General features: G+C 38.6%; 1 protein-coding gene across 16 annotated transcripts; it reads left to right on the top strand.

The window, feature by feature from the left end:
- The first annotated feature begins 160 nt into the window (after nucleotides 1–160).
- On the top strand, nucleotides 161–18,588 carry pecam1b (platelet and endothelial cell adhesion molecule 1b). 16 transcript variants are annotated; one of them, XM_051385192.1, is made up of 16 exons: nucleotides 161–376; nucleotides 491–526; nucleotides 4,768–5,061; nucleotides 5,478–5,759; nucleotides 5,847–6,122; nucleotides 6,820–7,092; nucleotides 7,826–8,104; nucleotides 8,878–9,153; nucleotides 9,920–10,021; nucleotides 10,136–10,166; nucleotides 11,609–11,688; nucleotides 13,981–14,034; nucleotides 14,915–15,010; nucleotides 15,456–15,512; nucleotides 16,945–16,967; nucleotides 18,328–18,588. In XM_051385192.1, exons 1-16 carry the CDS (start codon nucleotides 334–336, stop codon nucleotides 18,427–18,429), a joined length of 2,304 nt encoding a protein of 767 aa, XP_051241152.1. In that variant the 5' UTR covers nucleotides 161–333; the 3' UTR covers nucleotides 18,430–18,588. The 16 variants fall into 16 exon arrangements, 10 of the variants coding, with proteins under 10 accessions (XP_051241152.1, XP_051241153.1, XP_051241154.1 ...); XM_051385193.1 differs by lacking the exon at nucleotides 15,456–15,512; XM_051385194.1 differs by lacking the exons at nucleotides 10,136–10,166; nucleotides 11,609–11,688 and having other exon boundaries at nucleotides 162–376.
- The last annotated feature ends 1,492 nt before the right edge of the window (nucleotides 18,589–20,080 follow it).

Below are 20,080 nucleotides of genomic sequence, written 5' to 3'. Positions count from 1 at the left end.
TGTGACTACCATTTCACACACACATCCACACACACTCATACATGAAGGAGGAGAACATTCCACAACAGCAAAGAGTCAGGGCGGCACGAACATCCTGAGGAAACAACACTGACTTCCTGGCAAATTAAGCCAAGCCGACGGCTGCTCGCGTTGATAACCGCCACTGCTGGCTGACCACTGAGTGGCTGAGGTAGAGCACCACCTTAGTGTCCGCTCCCACCCACCAGTATCAGATCTGCCCCCCACACACTGCCCATCAACTGCCATAGTCACAAGTCTGTTAACCTCCAGGACAGCCAGCAGCGTTGGGAGCCTCAGTGTCCCTCAGACAGGATGACCATCCTTCTACTGCTCACCTCCACACTCCTGTCCAGCTGTAAGACCGCTGACCTTTTATCTTCTGCATAGGAACTCTCTGGATTTCTTTTTGTGGAGTCGGTTGATAGATTTGTTTCTAACCTGGTGCTTTACTTTCTTATCTTGCCCCAAGACTTCCATCCATGGGGAGTGGTGAACGCACAGTCATGTAAGTATAGTCTAAAATAAATCATACACCAAATCTAATCTAATCTAGATAATATTTGTTGTTTAAAAAATAGGGTCTGTGTTTATGGAGCATCATTGCTTTGCTTTCCATACGAACATAACATAGGTTACTGGTCTTTGAGTTGGAAGACTTTTCAGTTATCGGCCACTAAAAAACAGACACACACATGGTCAGTCAGTGGAAACAGTCCTGTTTGTTATCAGAGCTTTCTGGTGTCTGTTACGGTGGAAAGGCTGTGGTAGGAAGCGTTGGGAACATGTTGGCGAGCAGTGTCACACGCCTCCCTGTCCTCTTGACTTGGTCAGTGATGGAAGGCATGAGTCAGTGCGGATCAGTTGTAGTAGAGATGGAGGCATTGTCTGAGCCAGGGCCAGACTCAGGACGTGAAGAAAGACCTATATTTGATTACTAATGTTTGCGGTTGCTTCTTACATAAGCGATTTATCAGATATACCCTTGTGAGATTGTTCTTTCTGAATGTGTTTTATTGAGCTGAAGCGGTGATCCACTGTTTTAACAGAAAAAAAGTGAGAATTGAAGAAAATCAGACATAATAATAATAATAATCCACTTATTTGATTGTAATAATATTAACACTGGCATATAAAACCAAATGTTGTACCTTTTTAAATCAGGTATCACAAACTGCTCATTTTAATACAATACACAGACAAAAGCAAGACATTAAACATACAATATAACACTTTATTGACCTTACATTTTAAGGCAGAGAATTTTTTACATTTGAAAAGTGCAAGGATTAGAGAGAACAGAAAAAATATAACTAATATATGTAGCCGGGGTTATATTTCTGCAGGTGCTTATTAAATATTATTATTTCCCACACACACTTCATCCACCTTTTAGTCGCCACTGTACCTCTCATATATTCTCAGTCTTGGTCATGTTATGTGGATACAGACAGCACAAAGGGGGAAGATCTTTTAAGTAAAAGTACCAATAGCCCAGTGTAAATATACAGCATTACAAGTAAAGTCCCTGCATTTAAATTATTTCTTAAAGTTCCCTTTCAATCAAAAACATTTTCTTCTTGTTCCTGCAGCAGTATGCAACTTGTACATTGTGATCCACCAGTGCACATCCACTGAGAATGGACTTTACAGTGAAGGAGGAGACATCTTGTGTCCAGCAGGAAAACTTTAGAAATAAACTTTTGCATATTCAGAGATTGTGGGTTTTTTCATGAGGAAGAAGGAGATGATTTTCATGTGGGAATTGTAGTTTTTTTTTGCAGAAAAAAACACATCAGACACACATTACTGTTCCAAGCAGATTATTTGTATATGTGTCTTATTACATGTCTGGAGGGGATCTTTAAGTAAAAATACAGAAGTGTTATCAGCTAAATGTATTTTGTATGAGTAAAAATGGTCTCCATTATTACAATATTATTAAGTTGTTATTAATACTGATCCACCTAGACCAGCTGGAGCTAGTTTTAACTACTTTATATACAGTTTGGTAGTTTTGACATGTGATGTTCCAAAGATGAAAGAAGAAAAAAGTTCTTCTATACCAATCAGTATTTATTTTTTGTACATCCATGCAGCCCATGCTTTTTAATGAAATATTGGATCATTTGAACTCTGGGCCTTCAACAGTGAAACCATCTCAGGGGTTTAGAGGGGAAATCACTCTTTGGTAGAACTGATGACTCATAGACACTCCTTTTTTTAATGGGCCTCAAGCTGAAAGTTATGGACACAAAACAGCTGTCAGATAAATATGATGGACTAAAAAGTGCAATATTTCCCTTTGAAATGTAGTGAAGCATTAAATGTAAAAACTCTAGTAATGTACAATTACCTCAGAACTGTGCCTAAGTATTGTACTTGAGTAAATGTACTTACTTTCCACCACTGGCTCAGCATGCACCTGCCATGACTCACACACCATTTGAGGGCCCATAGCAAATCTCTGCCCTGCACGCCTGATTTTTCTCATCATCAGGCCTGCCAGGTCTGTTGAATGATGCTGGGCGTGGGCCAGATTCAGCAGGCTCTGAAATGGTGAAAGGTCCCCCGAGTGGCTTGTTTGTCTGACAAAGTGCTTTTCCTGTCCTTTTTCTTCTTGTTCTCCGGGTTTGTTTACTGCCCCACAACACCCCACCCTGAGTCACAACAGCAGCTTGTTGTCTCTAATACTCCACCATATGGGTGATGAGGTGGGGAGGCTTGACGTAGGTGTGCAGATGCTTTCTGTCTCCGGTTACACTGCAGAAACTAGACCGTTGTCACTTTTAAAAAGTGTTTCCTAAAATACAAAATGTTGCTCTTTTAGTCTTGGTATCTGACAATAAATATCTCCTCTGAATCATTCATTGCGATTGCATACCTGTAAGATCAGTCCTACCAATGACATTTCCTCTAATGCAAATTTCCAAAAAAGCGCCAAAGCTGTTTCGAAGCGATCTGGTTTCCATTTGTAGTACGAGTAGTATTGACCAACAGGTCTTGGTTGCATGCAGGTCAACAAGAAGTGGAACACATTGGCCAAAAAATGCAATCTCACAACCCCTCGGACGATTTAGATAATTTAGACATTAGCTCATCATTCACAAGTATGAAGTTGGTAATTGGACTGCAGAGGAAGTTTTGGCCCAGATATCCGTTTTATATTATTTATATTTATATTAGAACCACCGAAACATTGCCCCAGGGGCTAAATCGTCAGTAGCCGATGGGTTCCGTCTGGCCCAGCTGCATACCAACAGACGGTGCTCTTTTAGATTTATTTGAATCTTCTGGCATTGTGGTTGTTTTTTAACATCAGATCACTAAGAATTGTACAGTCATGCATTCATGCATTGTTTATTGTGTGAGTCACATACCCAGAAAGGATGCTTTCATGATGCATACGATGATGAAATTCCGTGGTAACACATCAGCTTCCTGAGTGCCAAGCTGATACTCAATTAAATGGCAACTATAATAGAAATCTCAGCGCTGGTCATTTAAAATATTCCAGCAAAATGACCATTCAGGAGCGTTGGTTTGAACAGGAAGTGCATGAAGGGAAGTGATTAAAAGGAAATTCTGTTCAATCCACTAATCTGCAAACTATGTAAAAGCTCAAAGGAAAGGGGGTACAACTGAATACTCTGGACGCCAATTCAGTCTTTGTACATCAACGTCTGGGTGCTTCTGGCCTTCCTCAGGATAAAATCAGTAGTTATCTGACAGACATGTGTATAGGGTGTAAATCTGTTTAAAGGTAGGAGATGAACACAGAAATAGACTCCATAGAGAGGTCAAGAAAGGGCTCTGTCAATATGTTCACAGTCTAATGCTGCATTCACAAGGATTCAGTCGGTAGACAGAGCATTGCATACAGCATGCATGTGTTGTTTTGACGCCCTGCCTTTAAGTCGGACTGCTTTTGTTTTTCCAGTACTGTGAGGATGGTGCTGTCTGCCTGAATGAACAGTGAAATTCACAAAATATAAAACCATATAGATGCTCACATTCAAATAAAGCAGTAAGTCTACAGAGTAAAATATCACATATAAGTTACCCAAAGAACATATACGGTTAACTAGAAAAAGTATTCATAAATATCAGTGACGTGAATGTGTATGAATAAATGTAGAGAACTACAGAGAAAAGATTTGTTGAATGGAAACCATTTAAGTGTGTATAGTGGTTAACGTAACATTGGAAACAGAACTTTGTCTCCACTCTCAGACTCTTTTTTTGGTAATGATCGTACCAGAAGAAGCCATGAGGACAATTTACTACAACTTATATCTCACCATTTTTTTTCTCCATCTGTTTGTTGCTTTTCTGCCAATAGTTAGATGAAAAGATCGATACCACTCTATCTGTACGTAAAAAAGTAAAACTAGAGCCACAAGTCAATTAGCTTAGCTTAGCATACAGACTGGAAGCAGCGGGAAATCTTGGCTCTGCTCAAAAATCCACCTACCAGCACATCAAAAGCTCATTAACCACGAAACAACAAACTGAACTCTCTTTATGCTAACATCAGATAATCCACTTCCAGCTCTAGGTCCGTAGTTAGATAGACAAAAGGGTGGTATTGAACTTCAAATATAACTTGCAATGACAAAGCTAAAGCATTATAAATATGGTCTAAAGTCAAAATGTAAAAGCTCAAAGTCAACTGCCTACTCTTTTTCAGGGCAGTAGATTAGCTTGCACATTAAGTCTAATTTATTTATTTTTGAATTCACTCCCTAGTTACGATAAGAAACATCACCCTGTCCATCGAGCCCAGTACTGATGTGACACGGGACACCAATGTGACTCTGAGATGCCAGGCCCTCGTCAGCATCTCGGGGCAGGCGGTGCTGAGTCGTGAGTACACTATATACAAAGACAGCAACGTTGTCTACACCAAGACCTCCAGCACCCCAGAGGATCTACTGTACCTACTGCCCGAGGCCAGAGTCTTCAACACTGGCAAATATAAGTGCACGGTTAAAATTGAGAGCAGAGAGATGAGCAGCGACGTCAAGAAACTCACAGTAACAGGTTGGTTTGTTATTATGGATCCAGTAGCCTATTATCTGTTTATCAAGTTCAGGTGAATCTGATAATAAATCATTTCAAAAGAAACTAAGAGTTTCTAACTAAAAATTTTAAAAATATGTTAAACATCTGTTAGCAGGATATGCCAAAAAAGATCTAAAATGTTAATCTGGTGAGAGAACAACTGAGATTGCTTAGATTTTTTTTCCTGTACATTTTTAGCAATAATAAATCCTATGTGTTTAAGATTAAAAAAATAGTCAAAACATTTCAGTAATGGGAATGATGTGTTTATATACAACAGCAACAGGGAAATGTCTTTAACACTGGCAGAAAATGGTGCTGTTTCATTTCCATTTACTTTTTTCAAGCTCCATCGGATTAAATCTGAGCACATTTTTCACTTTTTGGGTTTCCAGGCCTGTCAAAACCAGTTCTCCACCTTAACAAGGGTGTGGTCATTGAAGGGGAGGAGGTAACGGCCAGGTGTACGGCGCCTGGTGAGACAGGCTCCATTTTCTTCTACTTCTTCAAGGACTCCAAAGAGTTCCAGGACAAGCACACCAGTTCCAACCAGGCAGAGATCAAGCTTCACTTCAGCAGTGTTGGCGTCCACAAAATTCACTGTTCCTATACTGTCCTCGTAACGCCAGAGTCCTTTAAGTCTGAGGACAGCAACAATGTCACTGTTTCAGTCAAAGGTAAATAGCCTTAATTTTCAAATTTCTGTACTTTTCTATGCACTGGACCCACTCAGGGCTTTTTCTTCATTGATTTTGTCTCCTTAGAGCTGCCCATCACAGCAGTTTTGGAGATTGGCCCTCAGTACAAAATCTATGAAGGAGACCAACTCGACATCTCGTGTTCCATCAGCAACCTTCTGCACAACTCTGAAAGTTTCCATCTCTACCTGAGCCAGGGGGACAGCCTTCTTAGCAGTGGAAACAAAACCACAACACTTAAACACGTCATGGTTGCAAAGGCAATTGATCCTGGGGAGTTTGAGTGCAAATTAGAGATTGGAAATATAGTGAAAGTTGCCACAAAGATACTTTCAGTGACTGGTGAGTAGACAGAGGAAAGACCTGTGTGTGCATGCTGTATATATATAAATATATATAAACCTGTGTTCTATTGATATGTTTTTCGTTTTTCTTAATCTTAAATATTTACATGTTTTAAAGCTTTTTATTTCTCTTATGCTCCATTTGAATTATTTAACTATCAGAGTCAAAAACACTTAAATTATTTTAATAAACAATCAATATAGCCAATTGATGATTGTTTTTGACTCTGATAATCTTTTACTAGTTTAATAAACCACAAAAGGAGTCAATAAAAATGATCTTTAAATTATTTTCACCAGCAAGTAGCTGGTGAACATGGTGCATTAGGCTATTAGCAGCTAAAGAGATTTTTCCCTTAGAGTTAGTAGAGACCAAAAACAAAGCAAAAGAAGCGTGAATACTGGACTTACATTCACCTAGTAGCTATAACACGACTCCAAATGAATACCAATGTTAATCCGTAACAGCAGGATGTGCTAAAGGAAAACTACAAACCTTTTTATTTCTTTTACACTCTATTGTAATTAATGTATTACCAGTATAAGCCTATTGATTGATTTTTTTGAAATCATTTGTTTTTGACCCTGATAATCTTTTATTGCATCTTGTTGGTATTGTGTCTCTATATCTATCAATATTTACACTAAGTGACATCAGTGCAGATGATGATTTGTTTTTTTAAATCTATCCACAGAACTGTTTTCAGCACCTACTATCACCATATCTCCAGCTGAAGTCTTTCAAAGGGAAATTATGAAAATAACCTGCAGATGTGAGCGATATGCCTCTGAAAGACTCACCAAGGAAGATGTGACTTACACTCTTGATCCACCACAAAGCTCGCTGAACCCCGGGGGCAATGGAGTATTTTCTGGCAGGGCCCTACATTTTGAATTCAACTATACCTGTGTTGCTGAAGCCAAGGGCATTAAGAAACACAGTGAAGCTCTGACTGTACGTCCTAAAGGTAAACTTACTTGATGCCTCTTCTAGATGCAAATTTGAATAAACCAATTAAAAGTGGATTTATGTAAATGCATCAGAAATTTTACTTTTACATAAAAGTCATCATGACATTATTGATAACATAAAGGCTGCAGCAGCCTTTTGCTAACAAGTTTGCCATACTAATTTAAAAGGTGATAATATGTCAGTGTTGTCTTCGTGGCTAGTTTCCTCTGCCCCCAAGTGGCAGCATAATTTGCTATCTAATCTAATAATGTTAAATGATGACATTAATTCGATTTTTTTTTTTTTTTTTTTTTTTTTTTTTTTTTTTTTTTTTTTTTTTTTTTTTTTATTTTTTTTTTTTTTTTTAAAAAAATATTTTTTTTTAAAAAAAAAAAAAAATATAAAAAAAAATTTTATTTTTTTTTTTTTTTTTTTTTTTTTTTTTTTTTTTTTTTTTTTTTAAACTAAAAATAATTTTTTTTTTTTCTTTTTCCAAAATAAAAAAGTTTTGGATTTTTCTTTTTTTTTTTATTAAAAAAAAACCTTCCCTTCCTTTAAAAAAAAAGTTGGGGGGGGGGGGGAAAAGAAATTTTTCTTTTAAGAGGCAGAAACCTCGGACAGAGCATTTACATAGAAATCACCTGTGTCTGAATGACAAAAATCTTGTCTGGACAGGCCTTTGGTTTTTGCTTCATCTGATCTGTCCAGAGGAAATCGGTGTGTTTAACTTTTTTCTTTATCCTCTTTAGTTTATGTCTCCGTGCCAAGGATCTCTGTGGATGGCAGGGCAGTTCTAGGAAAGCCCTTCAAGATCCTCTGTCAGTCAGACATTGGCAGCCTGCCGATAAACTACACCCTGTTCAAGGATTATAAACCACTGAGCACAACCAGCATCAAGCTGTCCTCTCAACAAGCTATCTTTACAGTCACCATCACCAAGCCTGAAGAAATAAACAAGTTCATGTGTGAGGCAAAGAACAGTCACAGGGAGGGCGGGCTCAGTAAAAATCTCATCACTGCTGTCATAGGTAAATGTTCAAAACAAGTATGTATGTTTATTTTACATGATTACTATATATTAAATATGGCTCATCAAACTGCTCATAAATGGATCACCACATGTAAATAACCACTGTTGAGTCATATGATTATATGGCATGTAACTCTGAAAAAAAGCAACTATTAACAAATGACAGAACACTTCAAGGTCTGTTTAGTAGCTTTTCAGTCACATAACACGACCTTCCTCAGCAGATGAAACTTGTCCAGCTGTCAGGGTTTGTTTTTTTTCTAGCACTTTGAAATCTTCTCGTCCATTTTTGCTAAAAAGTAAAGACTGGAAACAGGGGGAACCACATACAGGCACCTCTAAAGCAACACATCTGTTTGTTTAATCTGTACAGAAACAAAAGTGTAAAAACAATGATTGCTGTTTTACAGGAAATTATGTGTCAGACTATTACCCAAGAAATATTCCTGAACTCCCCCCTAACATCAAATGGACGTTTTTACACCTGCTGTTTCCAGTCTTTATGCTAAGCTAAGCTAACCAGTTGCTCGTTGTAGCTTCATATTTACTGTACAAACATAAGAGTGGTATTGATCCTCTCATCTAAGAAGGTATAGTTCTATGTATGTTATACGTAGCATATTTCCCAAAATGTCAAACCATTTCTTTAAAGAAATGTAATGAAAGTGTCTGTAAGGTTTTTGGGCTTTAATGACATAATAAAATCGAAGTTTATAATTGAAGCAGTGTTGACTAATCTCACCTCTTTTCTTCCACCTTTTCTTCTCCCAGAGCCTCTGTCGGACCCGACTGTGACCGTCCTCCCCAGCTTAGAAAACCTTTATGAGGGAGGTTATCTCGACCTCTTATGTAGTATAAGAGGAACTCCGCCGGTCACCTTTAAGTGGTACCGTGAAGGCCGTGAACAGCCACTTAGTACTACCACCTCCAACCAGAACTACACAAAACACAACATCCCCTTGTTGTCTAAGGAATCCAGCGGAAGATACTACTGCGAGGCATTCAACCACGCCAACAACGTCCGCAGTGACAATGTCGACATAGTGGGTGAGAGCGATGCGTATTAACGTTCATTATGGACCCCCACCTGCTCCAAACCTGCTGTTCTGTGAATGACTAAACAGCAGGTCTGTTTTACTTCTGAGGCATGCAAAAAATAACCTTCAGAGACTAAAATTTAATTGAAAGTAAAGAAACATAGTTAAAGGTCCAGTTTGTAGGCTGTATAGGATTCTAGCAGCGTAGTATCAGACTACAGCCTTCTGGTCTCACCCTACTGTTCCAAGCGTGTAGGAAAACCTAGTGCAGCCACAAAAAACATAAAAGGCCATGGACTCTGTAGATAAAAATGGCTAATGCTAAGTTAACAAAAACACTTCTTAAACGATTATTATTTTTCAGGTGATTATACACTAAAACATACATTAAAAAAAACCTATGAATATTATATTACATTTCTGCTAATAGAGCCTCCTGAATGTTACACACTTGACCTCTAAAGATCCAGTCTTTATTCTAAAACTGGCTCTAGATGGGGCCTTCAGCGTTTCCACAAGTTTTGCAACCACCATACTTCTCCTACACGCTTGGAAGGCTGAGCTGTATTCAAATGGTTGCAATCCGCAGCTTCACCACTAGATGCCACTAAATCATACACACGGTAATGTAATCTCACACTAAGGCAGTGGTGCTGTCTTCAACAACCGTGGTAATCCTGTCCTATTTTATTCACTCCCCTTCTTTCCCCTTCCATTTTATTTGTCACTGACTTTGCCTTCTTTCTGTGTGTTTGTCTCTTTTTCTCCCTCCATAGTGCAACTGGCGCAATGGAAGAAAGGTGTGATCGTGGGGTTCTGTCTACTGGTGGTGTCGGTGTTGGTGGTGTTGTGTGTGCTGTGCTTCAGATCCAAAAGAGGTAGAAAGACCTACAGCCCTCCAACAAGTCAGGCCTCTCATGTCTGTATGAAAACCAACTTTCCTCTGCCTACTTCCTCCTGCTCTTCTTCTCACCTCTCCTCTCCTATTGTAGGTAAAAGAGAAGCAGCTGCTGAACTGTCGGTGTGAGTTGGCTCGACTACTTGCTTACTCTGAATGTGACAGATACTGGAGAAGTTAGTGACAGTGTGTCTAGTTTTAACAGCTTATTTATAGCCTTTAAAGGTCCTGAGTGTAGGATTTAGTGGCAACTCCCTCGTTTTATCCTCACCTTCCGTGCATGAAGAAGAATCTACGGTAGCCTCAAAATGCTCAAAAATGCAAAAAAACACCCCTATCTAAACCCAGTGTTTGGTTTGTCCCTTCTGGGCTAATGTAGAAACATGGTGGACTCCATGAAATGCGGCCACAACATCTGTAGATAAAAACAGTTCATTCAAACACAACAAAAACATAATGATTCCTATATTCAGGTGATAATAATAAAATAATACTTAAGAATACCTATTATATTCCATTTGTGCAAATAGATCCTCCCAAATGTTACACACTGGACCTTTAAAGAGCCACACTGGTTGTTTTGCATGTTTGAGCACATAGACTTCTTATTATTACAACCTTTTTTCAAAGATTTGGGTTGATTTCCTACCTTCCGGGTAGTAATTAGTTAAATATTAGCATTCTATGAAGATCAGCTTTCCGAGACTTGAAACTTGCTTGAGATAGGAGACACTGAGTTTTTAGACAGTTTTATTTTGTGACACATCATTTCCAATTCAATCCAATTCAATTCAATTTTATTTGTATAGCGCCAATTCATAACAAAAGTTATCTCAGGACACTTTTCCACTTGGTGTTGCTTTGCTCACTCACATACACTCTGACATCAAGAATGTCAACTTTAGAAGTTACTTTTCCCAGCCCAAGAAATAGTCACATAAAGTGTTAATTAGTGAGCTTTAGAGGTCTTGGGAGGCTAATTTTGTTACCGTTAGCTTCATATTTAACGTGCACACATGAGAGAGGTATTGATTTTCTCAGCTAACTCAGCAAGAAAACAAATAAGCATATTCACAAAACACCAAACTGTTTCTTGAAGTTAGAGTAATGTGTAGTGCACTTGTACTGGACATTTTTCAAGTGCATGTCATGAAGTTAATGTTAGAGTTGTAGAATTAAATGTAAATTGAACATACTGTTTGTATTAAAGAAAAAAAAAACTCCCAAACTTAATACGTACTTAGGTGTGTACACACGAGGGGCTTGTTCCACTAATCTACATATGTTTTTTTAAGGACGGTAATTAATTCAGCACATCTTTAGGTCTCAGTTAAACACACCATGTGTTTTGAAGAAAACTCCTCAGGGGGTCTAACACAAGCTGCTGTAACAGGATGCTACAAGAGCTGCGCCATCTTAATAGGCTACAACATACAAAACCACCAGTGTGCTCTTGTATCAGAATTGATTGCATACACTACTTAAGCTTTAGATCTTTTGGGCATTTAGTAGATTTTTCCTTGACTTCACCAATGCCCAAGTTGACTTTATTTTTACCATTTCTCAGAAAGCCTCCGAGCCCTAAATCAGATGACTCTTTAACAGTGAATCTAACCTACGACACAGAGGTTTATAACGCAGCCTCAGGTAGCTTGGTTTTACTAGTTTTCTATGTACCACTGACTGTACTCATTAGTCATCATCTTAACAGCCATTAGTCATTTATCTTGCCTCAACAGTCATGGCATGGTTCCACAGCAATCCATTTTCATCCCATGATTCATGTTCTAATATGCATGCAGGGCTCATTTTGTGGTGACCTGGCTAACTTTGTTTATGTAACAGTGTATGTTGCTTTCCAGTTGTAGATATCCTGTTTAAGTTTATATGCACGCACAACATATGTACATTTGAACGTATTGTCTTCGTCTGTCTCTGACTTTTTGCATGCACATTGTGTTTGTGTCTAAGTCTGTAGTGCAGAGGCAGGAAAAATAGGATGTTGTTAGGATATAGTTGATGTAGGAAGTAAACTCTGAGGTACAAGCTGTGCTTACGCAGGAAGAAGATGCTTAAGTAGTTCAATCATCGTGACATTGATTGTCAATTGTTGCAAAATGCTTAGAGCGCCCATTATCATCTTCTTCCAGACGCAGCGCCTCTCTATGATGGCACAGAGGGGAGAGTGACCAATGGGGTGAGAGATAGCGTGGCGTCGCTTCCCGCTGACTTCAGCAACAGGAGCAGCTACAGTATCCCAGCCACAGTGTAGAGATGCCCTACAGTGGGCGGGACTTTCAATTCAAATTTTTTTAAACTTTCAAAGAAAAGGAAGCTCTGAGAGAGGACTTTCAGAGCAGTAATCCTGTTTATGATGCCAAGTGTTGTAGGATTTGGACATTTTCTGATGAATTTTCGGTGACAAGGAGGGGCGTGTTATGAGAAACCAGGACCCGCTGCTCCCTCTCCCCTCCTCCTGCAATCTAGATGGCCTCTGATTTTATACCTAACATTACTGTCTTTGTCCTTTGTTTCTTCATTCGCCATGTCCGTGTGAATTGCTGTCCTTTATTGTTGCAACGGCTCTATTTGTCTGCTGTGCATGTTTTAATGGGCTGGGTGATCTGTATATACATTTAATCACTATCACGAGAAATGTGTGTATATATTTTTGGTTGATCCTTTGACTGATTGGAAGAGAAACATAGAATAAAGATATTGGTTTTATTTAGAAGTGTGTCAGTACCATTCATTTTGCTCCAGCTGTATCTGAGGCTAAGTATGCTAAAAACCTTTATACTGCACAAAAAGTCCAAAAATATGTTTACTATTATCATGCCTGCATTACTCTTCCATTACAGTGTATGCTGGATGGTGTCACCGTCCTAAGCACAGGTCCATGACAATACCAACATAACATGAAGTCTATTCATTTCCTAAAAAGGAACACACAGCAGAGACTTCCTTGAAAAGTTGAAACAATAGGGCCTGCAAGAAACTTCCTATGCTGGCACAGGGCAGGCTGGGGGGGGGGGGGGGGGAGGCAAGATTGAATACATGCAGCAGGTGGAGGAAATTAATCACATGAGCCTGGTTGAGCTGTGTGTGAGATTACATTACCAACTGGGAAGTTGCAAAAGGAAGTTGTTTTTGCCAGAGTTTATTGTGCAGCCGCTGCGGAATTAACAGCCTATTATGCACAAGGCAGCACAAGATATCTGTTTGTTCTGTATGGTTTTATTTTCAGAGTAATAAAGCCTCCAGTGAAGGCCAAACTGTAGAGATGTGCCAAAAATCTCACTTATCTCTCTGTTATTGCTTTTGGAATGGAATATAATCTTGATATTTGACTTTTGGTCATGTAAAAATGGATTGACATTTTGGGAAATACACTTTCAAATTCACTTTCTTGCTAAGAGTGAGGCGAGAAGACCGATTTCATTCTCATGCCTGACTCTTAAGTATAAAGCTACTGCCAGGATACAGTTAGCGTTGCTTAGCATACAGACTGGAAGGGGAAACCGTTAGACTGGCTCTGTTTTATATGGCCTAAACAAACAAGATAAAACATTCTAATTAAAAAGGTAATTGGTAAGTTATTTTTCCTTTAGACATGAGCCAGGCTAGATGTTCCTTTTGTTAAGCTAAGCTAACCAGTTGCTGGCTGTAGCTTCATACTGAGCAGATAGATTTAAGGGTGATATTCTTCTCATTCAACTCTCAGCAAGAAAGTGAAAAGGTATATTTCACAAAAATAATGACACAAATACACCTAGATCAGGTGATGTTCATACATGCTCTGTAATATGTCATTTTATTGCTAATTACCTATTAAGATATGTTTCTTTATTTTAATCAGTGCAGAACTTTTACAACTTAATGAAAGTGTCGGTTTGGCAGCTGCCTTATGACAGATGTCTGTCTTTCTGTGTTTCACAGTGAAGGCGGACAGAGTTGCAGTCAGTGTGTGGAGCAAGCGACCATCTGAAGATGGTGAGCTGGGCTTCTAACGTCTACCATTATATTAATGCTTTGATTAATGTCTTACAGTTCGAAGAAGGCATGTATATTTAACACAGGTGGAACTACTGAGCACAACCTCAGAGAACTTTAAAGGTCCAGTGTGTAACATTTAGGAGGATCTATTGGCAGAAATGGAATATATTATTCATTGGTATGTTGTAATTAGTGTATAATCACCTGAATATAAGAATTGTTGGGTTTAGAATAATCCGTTTTTATCTACAGAGGGTGTGGGACCTCTTTCATGGCATCCGCCATATTGAATTGACGTGTTTCTACAGTAGCCCAGAACGGACAAACCAAACACTGGCTCTAAATGGGGGCCTTCAGTGTTTTTTTGTGGGTTTTGCGGCTACTCTACTTCTCTTACACGTTTGGAAGGCGAGCGATATTCAGTTGATGGTAATCTGCAACTTCATCGCCAGATGCCACTAAATCCTACTTTAAAGGGAGCCTACTGTGTGTAACTTTTCCTGAACAGCAGCCAGTGTGGGAACACTTGACACTTTATGGGCTCTCACTGGGCTAACTACTGTATTAATAACTATGGTTGAGATTATTTTGCAGATGAATTCAACTTCCAATTTCATAAGACAAAAAAATGTATATCCACAAACTAATCCCCACTCAAGGTCCACTTACTACTTGTCATGCAGATTGATCTGTTGACATGGAAGTTCAGAAGTTATACTATAGCTCTTAGGATTTCTTGTCCATATTAGGCATGAAAGGTCATGACTGTTTCCATGGTCAATAATGGACATTAATGCTTAAGAAAACGATACCCCTCATTAAGATGACTATGAATTCATGAAGCATGTTTCACAGAGAATTTTGTTCACGTGTGTAGATGCCGACAGTGACGAGGAGAGCAGCGTGAAGTCCAATGAGCCTGATGTGGAGTACACTGAGGTGGTGCATCCTGGGCCAGTAGATCCTGCCAGAGGTTAACACTACACACACACACACACACACACACAAAAAGTTATATTGTCTACTACCCTATCTTTTTTCTGCTTTTGGTTCTCGTTCTCAGTTTTGCCCACATTCCTTGATAATATGGACCAAGGCATCCTGGGAGGGGCCTAATTACTCATAATTAACACATCTCCAAGTTGCTGTAACTGCAGGGATAACTTCTGGGATTTCCAGAACTGAACTGCAGACCTTATAAACAGGAAGGGTTGAGATAATTGCCAGGCTGGTTTCTGATACTGGCCCCTACTTCGTTATGGTCCTGTGCTCAAGGTCCCGACGGGCCATAGTTGGCAGTTACAGAATATGACACAGCCCCTCTCTTTTTAGATGTCTGTTAATGATAGATCAAACAGACAGTATCTGCTAAACTTTGATGTTCAAGCAGGCTAATGTGTTGCTTTTTACGTTAACAGTCCCATTCAGAAAAGGCACAGACACAGTGTACAGCGAGCTTCAAAAATCTCCACATGGTGAGTTTAACATCTTTAAAGCTGCACTGATGAATATTTTTACGTTAAGAATGAATTAACTGTGAAAGGGGTTGCTCATAGTAACAAACACAGAGAATTTAAGCTGCAAGCAGCGATGAACGGGCCCTGCGCGTGTCGGGGTGTGCTGTGGCCGTGTTATGTGTTAACTCACAAATAGCACAACTTCTAATCGTAATGGTCTTTAGGGTGCACTGAGTTAGGGTGTCCCTAGGAGTTTGTTAAAATACAACATGTGCAAAACACCTAAAATGGCTACTAAATCCAAAATGGCTGATTTCTTGTTGGGTTTGGGATATGGCTCCAAGAGATTTTTTTGTACATCTGGACAAGATCTACATGTGTACCACTTTTCATACTCATAGGTGAAACGTGCCATTTGGGCTGGTCAATAGTGGGCGCTGTCGAGCCATTTTTTTTAATAATGGCATCTAACAATTAAGTTGCGGATTGCAACCATCTGAATACAGCTCAACCTTCTAAGCATCTAGGAGAAACTACGGTTGCCACTAAACTTGCAAAAAATGCATAAGGCCTTATCTAGAGCCAGTGTTTGATTTGTCCATTCTGGGCTACCGTAGAAACATGGCAGTTCAACATGGTGGACTCTGTAGAAGAGGACCCAGTCTGTCTGTAGATGAAAACCTCTCATTCTAAGATAATGAAAACCCAGCAGTTTTTATTTATAGGTGACTATACACTAATGAAAACATACCTATAAATATTATGTTGCATTTCTGCTGTTGGTGGAAACAGAAACAAAGCTAAAAGGAGAGTGAAATTGGACCTGGACTGGAAATATTGCTCTTTCTTTGATGTGTAAATAGGCAACTGTTTACTAATGTGTTCACCAACTCAACTCTATAACATGATATCAATATCAGTGTTGGGTTTTCAGCTTGTTGCACTGCCCCCAAGTGGCAGAAAACTGTTCATTCAGCTTTAAATACTTTTACTGCAACCTCATGCTATTAGTGAGACTTCAGGAATATAATTTCTAATGTGAAATTACTGATGGAAGGATAGTTTATCCAGGCCAAAGAACCATGACCATATCCTGTTACTGCTGGCAGGAACTTCCTGTTATTAGAACAGCAGCCAGACACTGCATGTGTCTAACAGGCAGTCCATCAGAGTCCTAATGTTTCCTGTTCAGCAGTGACAAAATAATCCTGGGTTGTTGAGCGAAGCATCTGAGTGAGAGGGAATATTCTAAATATTGATTTAGACAACTTATTGGCTGAAGCCATACAGGCTGAAACAAAGGTCTCTTGAGAGTAGGAACAAATGAGTCAGCAAGGTCAGCCACATCATCATAACTGTCAAATGATTAATGAATAACTCTGAGGTCAGCCAGTGAGTGAGCTGTATCCACACCCAACACACATTTAACCTCTGATGCTTTTTCCTTTAGGTGCCGCTGACCACCATGACTATGTGAGTAATCAGCAGCAAAATCACACTCATGATCTTCTCGCTCTTTATAGCTACAATTATCATACTTGCAGCCCTGGTTTTACACTATAGTTCATATACTGTATATATAGCTATAATATATGTATAATTTCATGGAGTTTTCTGCATTTAAAAAAAAAAACATAGTTGACTTTTAATTTGAAATCACCGAAAAGAGAATATTTTGAAGATACTTTTGATCTTTACTGAGTTACTTTTGTGTCTTTATTATTTACTCAAACGGAATAGGTTTGAGAGAAAAATCAACACTGCGATCAAATAATGTTATATTGCAAATCAAAAAATTTGGTTTGCAAATCCAAGCTTTTTTATTAAACAATTTATTGTTTTCTTATTCAATATAATATATTTTCTAAGGTGCTTTGTTAGTGAAATTTAAGTTTCATGTTTTTATTTTGTCCTGTATGTAGTATTTAAATACTATTTTAATGTAGATTTAACTCACATAACACATAAAGAGGTGATGCCATTATTTCCCCCTTTGACTTGAATAATGACTTAAATAGGTTTTATACAGCAGCATTACTCATGTTTGTCATTTGCATACCAAATTAATAAAACCATCCCGGTGTCCCTGCATTGGCTAGCTCTTGGTCACAGTGACTGTTTGCACACCGATAATCCAGAGTGAAGGGAAACGGCTGTCAGAGTTTCCAGAAAAGAACAAAGGCATTTGGGCTGGGGCTTCCTTCCCTATCGCCCGCTCAGATCAGCGCTGTGGCCCAGTCAAATTACCTCCAAGCCCATCTCAGCCAGCATACTGTCCCCTAGTATGCCTTAATCACTGCTGCTCCTGACCGCACCATTTGTCCCTACATGGTGTTGGAGGCAGCTGAGGAGAGGAATTCGAAATAATAAACTAAGGATGTGACATCATGATCTAAAAATGGCTGATTCTTTCATCAGTGTATCTTGATGACAGACTGTGGAGTTTGGTCTAACTGTAGTCTTATTATTGTTAAAAGTTTGTATAATGAGAAAGACACAGAGCATCCTCTGGTTGTGTTTTATTGGGTTTTGTTCCAGTCGAAATGAGGATTATAAATTAGGTGGATAAGGAGATGGATAAAAACACATCTTAACATCAGATTTGAACTCATACAGGGGCAATTGTTTTGTACTAGAATCCCCAAAAAATTGCTTTTGTTGAAATTATGATTAACTTGCAATGGGTTTAAATATCACAGTCTTTGTATGTATAGGGACAGCATTGGTGTGTACTTTAGTCTTAAGTGCTTTGCGTTATGTGCCAGGGTTTAAGGATCAGAATAATAAAGGAATCCGCTGTGTGTGTTTAATGGCTTGCTTTGTGTGTCTGCAGGGTTCAGTAGAGTACGCTGACCTCAACGGTGAACAACCTGAGATCAATCACTACCATCCAGAGGTCAACAACTACCAGGACCTGCCGGTGCCGGTGGATTAGTGATCACAGCCATCTTTTTTCCTCACACACTTTTCTGTTTCCCTCTGTTTTTGTCAGCTCTACCAAGTACATTCTCAGATTCCAATCAGTGAAAGAATTGACTGCTAAGTTAGCTGTAAATATTTTTGTATCTTAATAAACGCATGTCACATATCTTCACTGTGTCTGGTGGTGTGTTTTTCTTGCGTGATAACGAGCCATGATATTACAGCTACATAGAAATGTGATAAGCAGCATTTTTTTGCCATTTGTGTTGGAACAGTTTATATATTGCATGGCACTCTTAGTCAAGTAAAAAAGAAAAGGACATACAGACATGTGCATTATATATAGTGCCTTTGGTGTGTATATGTGTGTATTCAAGTGAACACACGCACTAGCTCACACAGGTATCACCATCAAGTCTATTGGACCTACCTGGACCGTTAATGTTGGTGATCAAACTGCTTCTCTTTCCGGAAGTGATTTAGAAATATGGGACACTAATATGATATATTACATACAGAATATTTATTTATGCATAATAGATTGGTTTACATTTTGTGCTAACTTGTAATCTGCAAGTGCCTTCATCTTTTCAAGTGTCAATCGTTAAAAAAAAAAAAGAATTATTACAGTGGATACAGTACAGCAGATGATAAAAACTGCAATTTTCCATTATGTAAATACACCAGTATTTATGTAAAAAAAGACTATATCTATGAACAATATGCAATCATATATGATAGTGTGCTGAGAATGTGGGTTTGAGAACTAAACCGTGGATGTTTTGGATCCCATGTTTTTGAATGTTGAATGGCATTGTGGGAAATGTAGGAAATAGCAAGTCAAAATAAACAGGGCAGGTGGATAAAAATAATTGAACCAAAACAGTACATTAAACTACTTTAAGGCATAATGACACATGGAAGGGTGACTATAACAGATTTTTAACTAAGCGTGTCTAAATCCTACTGTTGACTCACACATTGGCCTGTGGATGAAAGGAGCTTCTCAGGTGCATCTGCTGTTCAGTGATGTCACAACCTGTCCACCCAAAGGTGTCAGATGTTGGAGAGAATTCATTGTGGAGTCTAATAACTGCTTAAAAATACAACTTCAATATGATATAGTATGTTTTGTGAGTTTAACACTAACCACTAAAGTTTAAGCGTTCCAGTCAGTGTACTGTAGCCTATATTTCAATAGTGTGGTTTTCCCTATTAGCCACCACTAAGAGGCGCCATTGCATCAATTATACAGAGCGAATCATTCTTCTTCCCCTTCACTTCAGTTGTTTTCAGTGTCTGTTGGTAGCACATGGCTCCATCTTGTGGTAGAACATTTAAGTGCACTGCAGAATGTTGACAGACAGACAGACAGACAGACAGACAGACAGACAGACAGACAGACAGATAGATAGATAGATAGATAGATAGATAGATAGATAGATAGATAGATAGATAGATATGTACACATATATACAAGTTATGATATGATATATATAGCATATGTATAATAGATACTTGACTATACAAGAAAGATATACATACAATAAATAATATATTATATATTGTAATATAATAAAATATATTGTATAAAAATGATATATAATATCACATATGATATGAATTATATGTTCCACAGGTAGATTTAGTCCAGTTCTGTGACA

The sequence above is a fragment of the Dicentrarchus labrax genome, unplaced genomic scaffold (genome assembly GCF_905237075.1).
Source record: "Dicentrarchus labrax unplaced genomic scaffold, dlabrax2021, whole genome shotgun sequence".
In the NCBI taxonomy this organism is placed as follows: Eukaryota; Metazoa; Chordata; class Actinopteri; family Moronidae; genus Dicentrarchus; species Dicentrarchus labrax.
The sequence above is the reverse complement of the archived record's forward strand: the minus strand, read 5'-3'. Positions and strand labels throughout refer to the sequence as shown.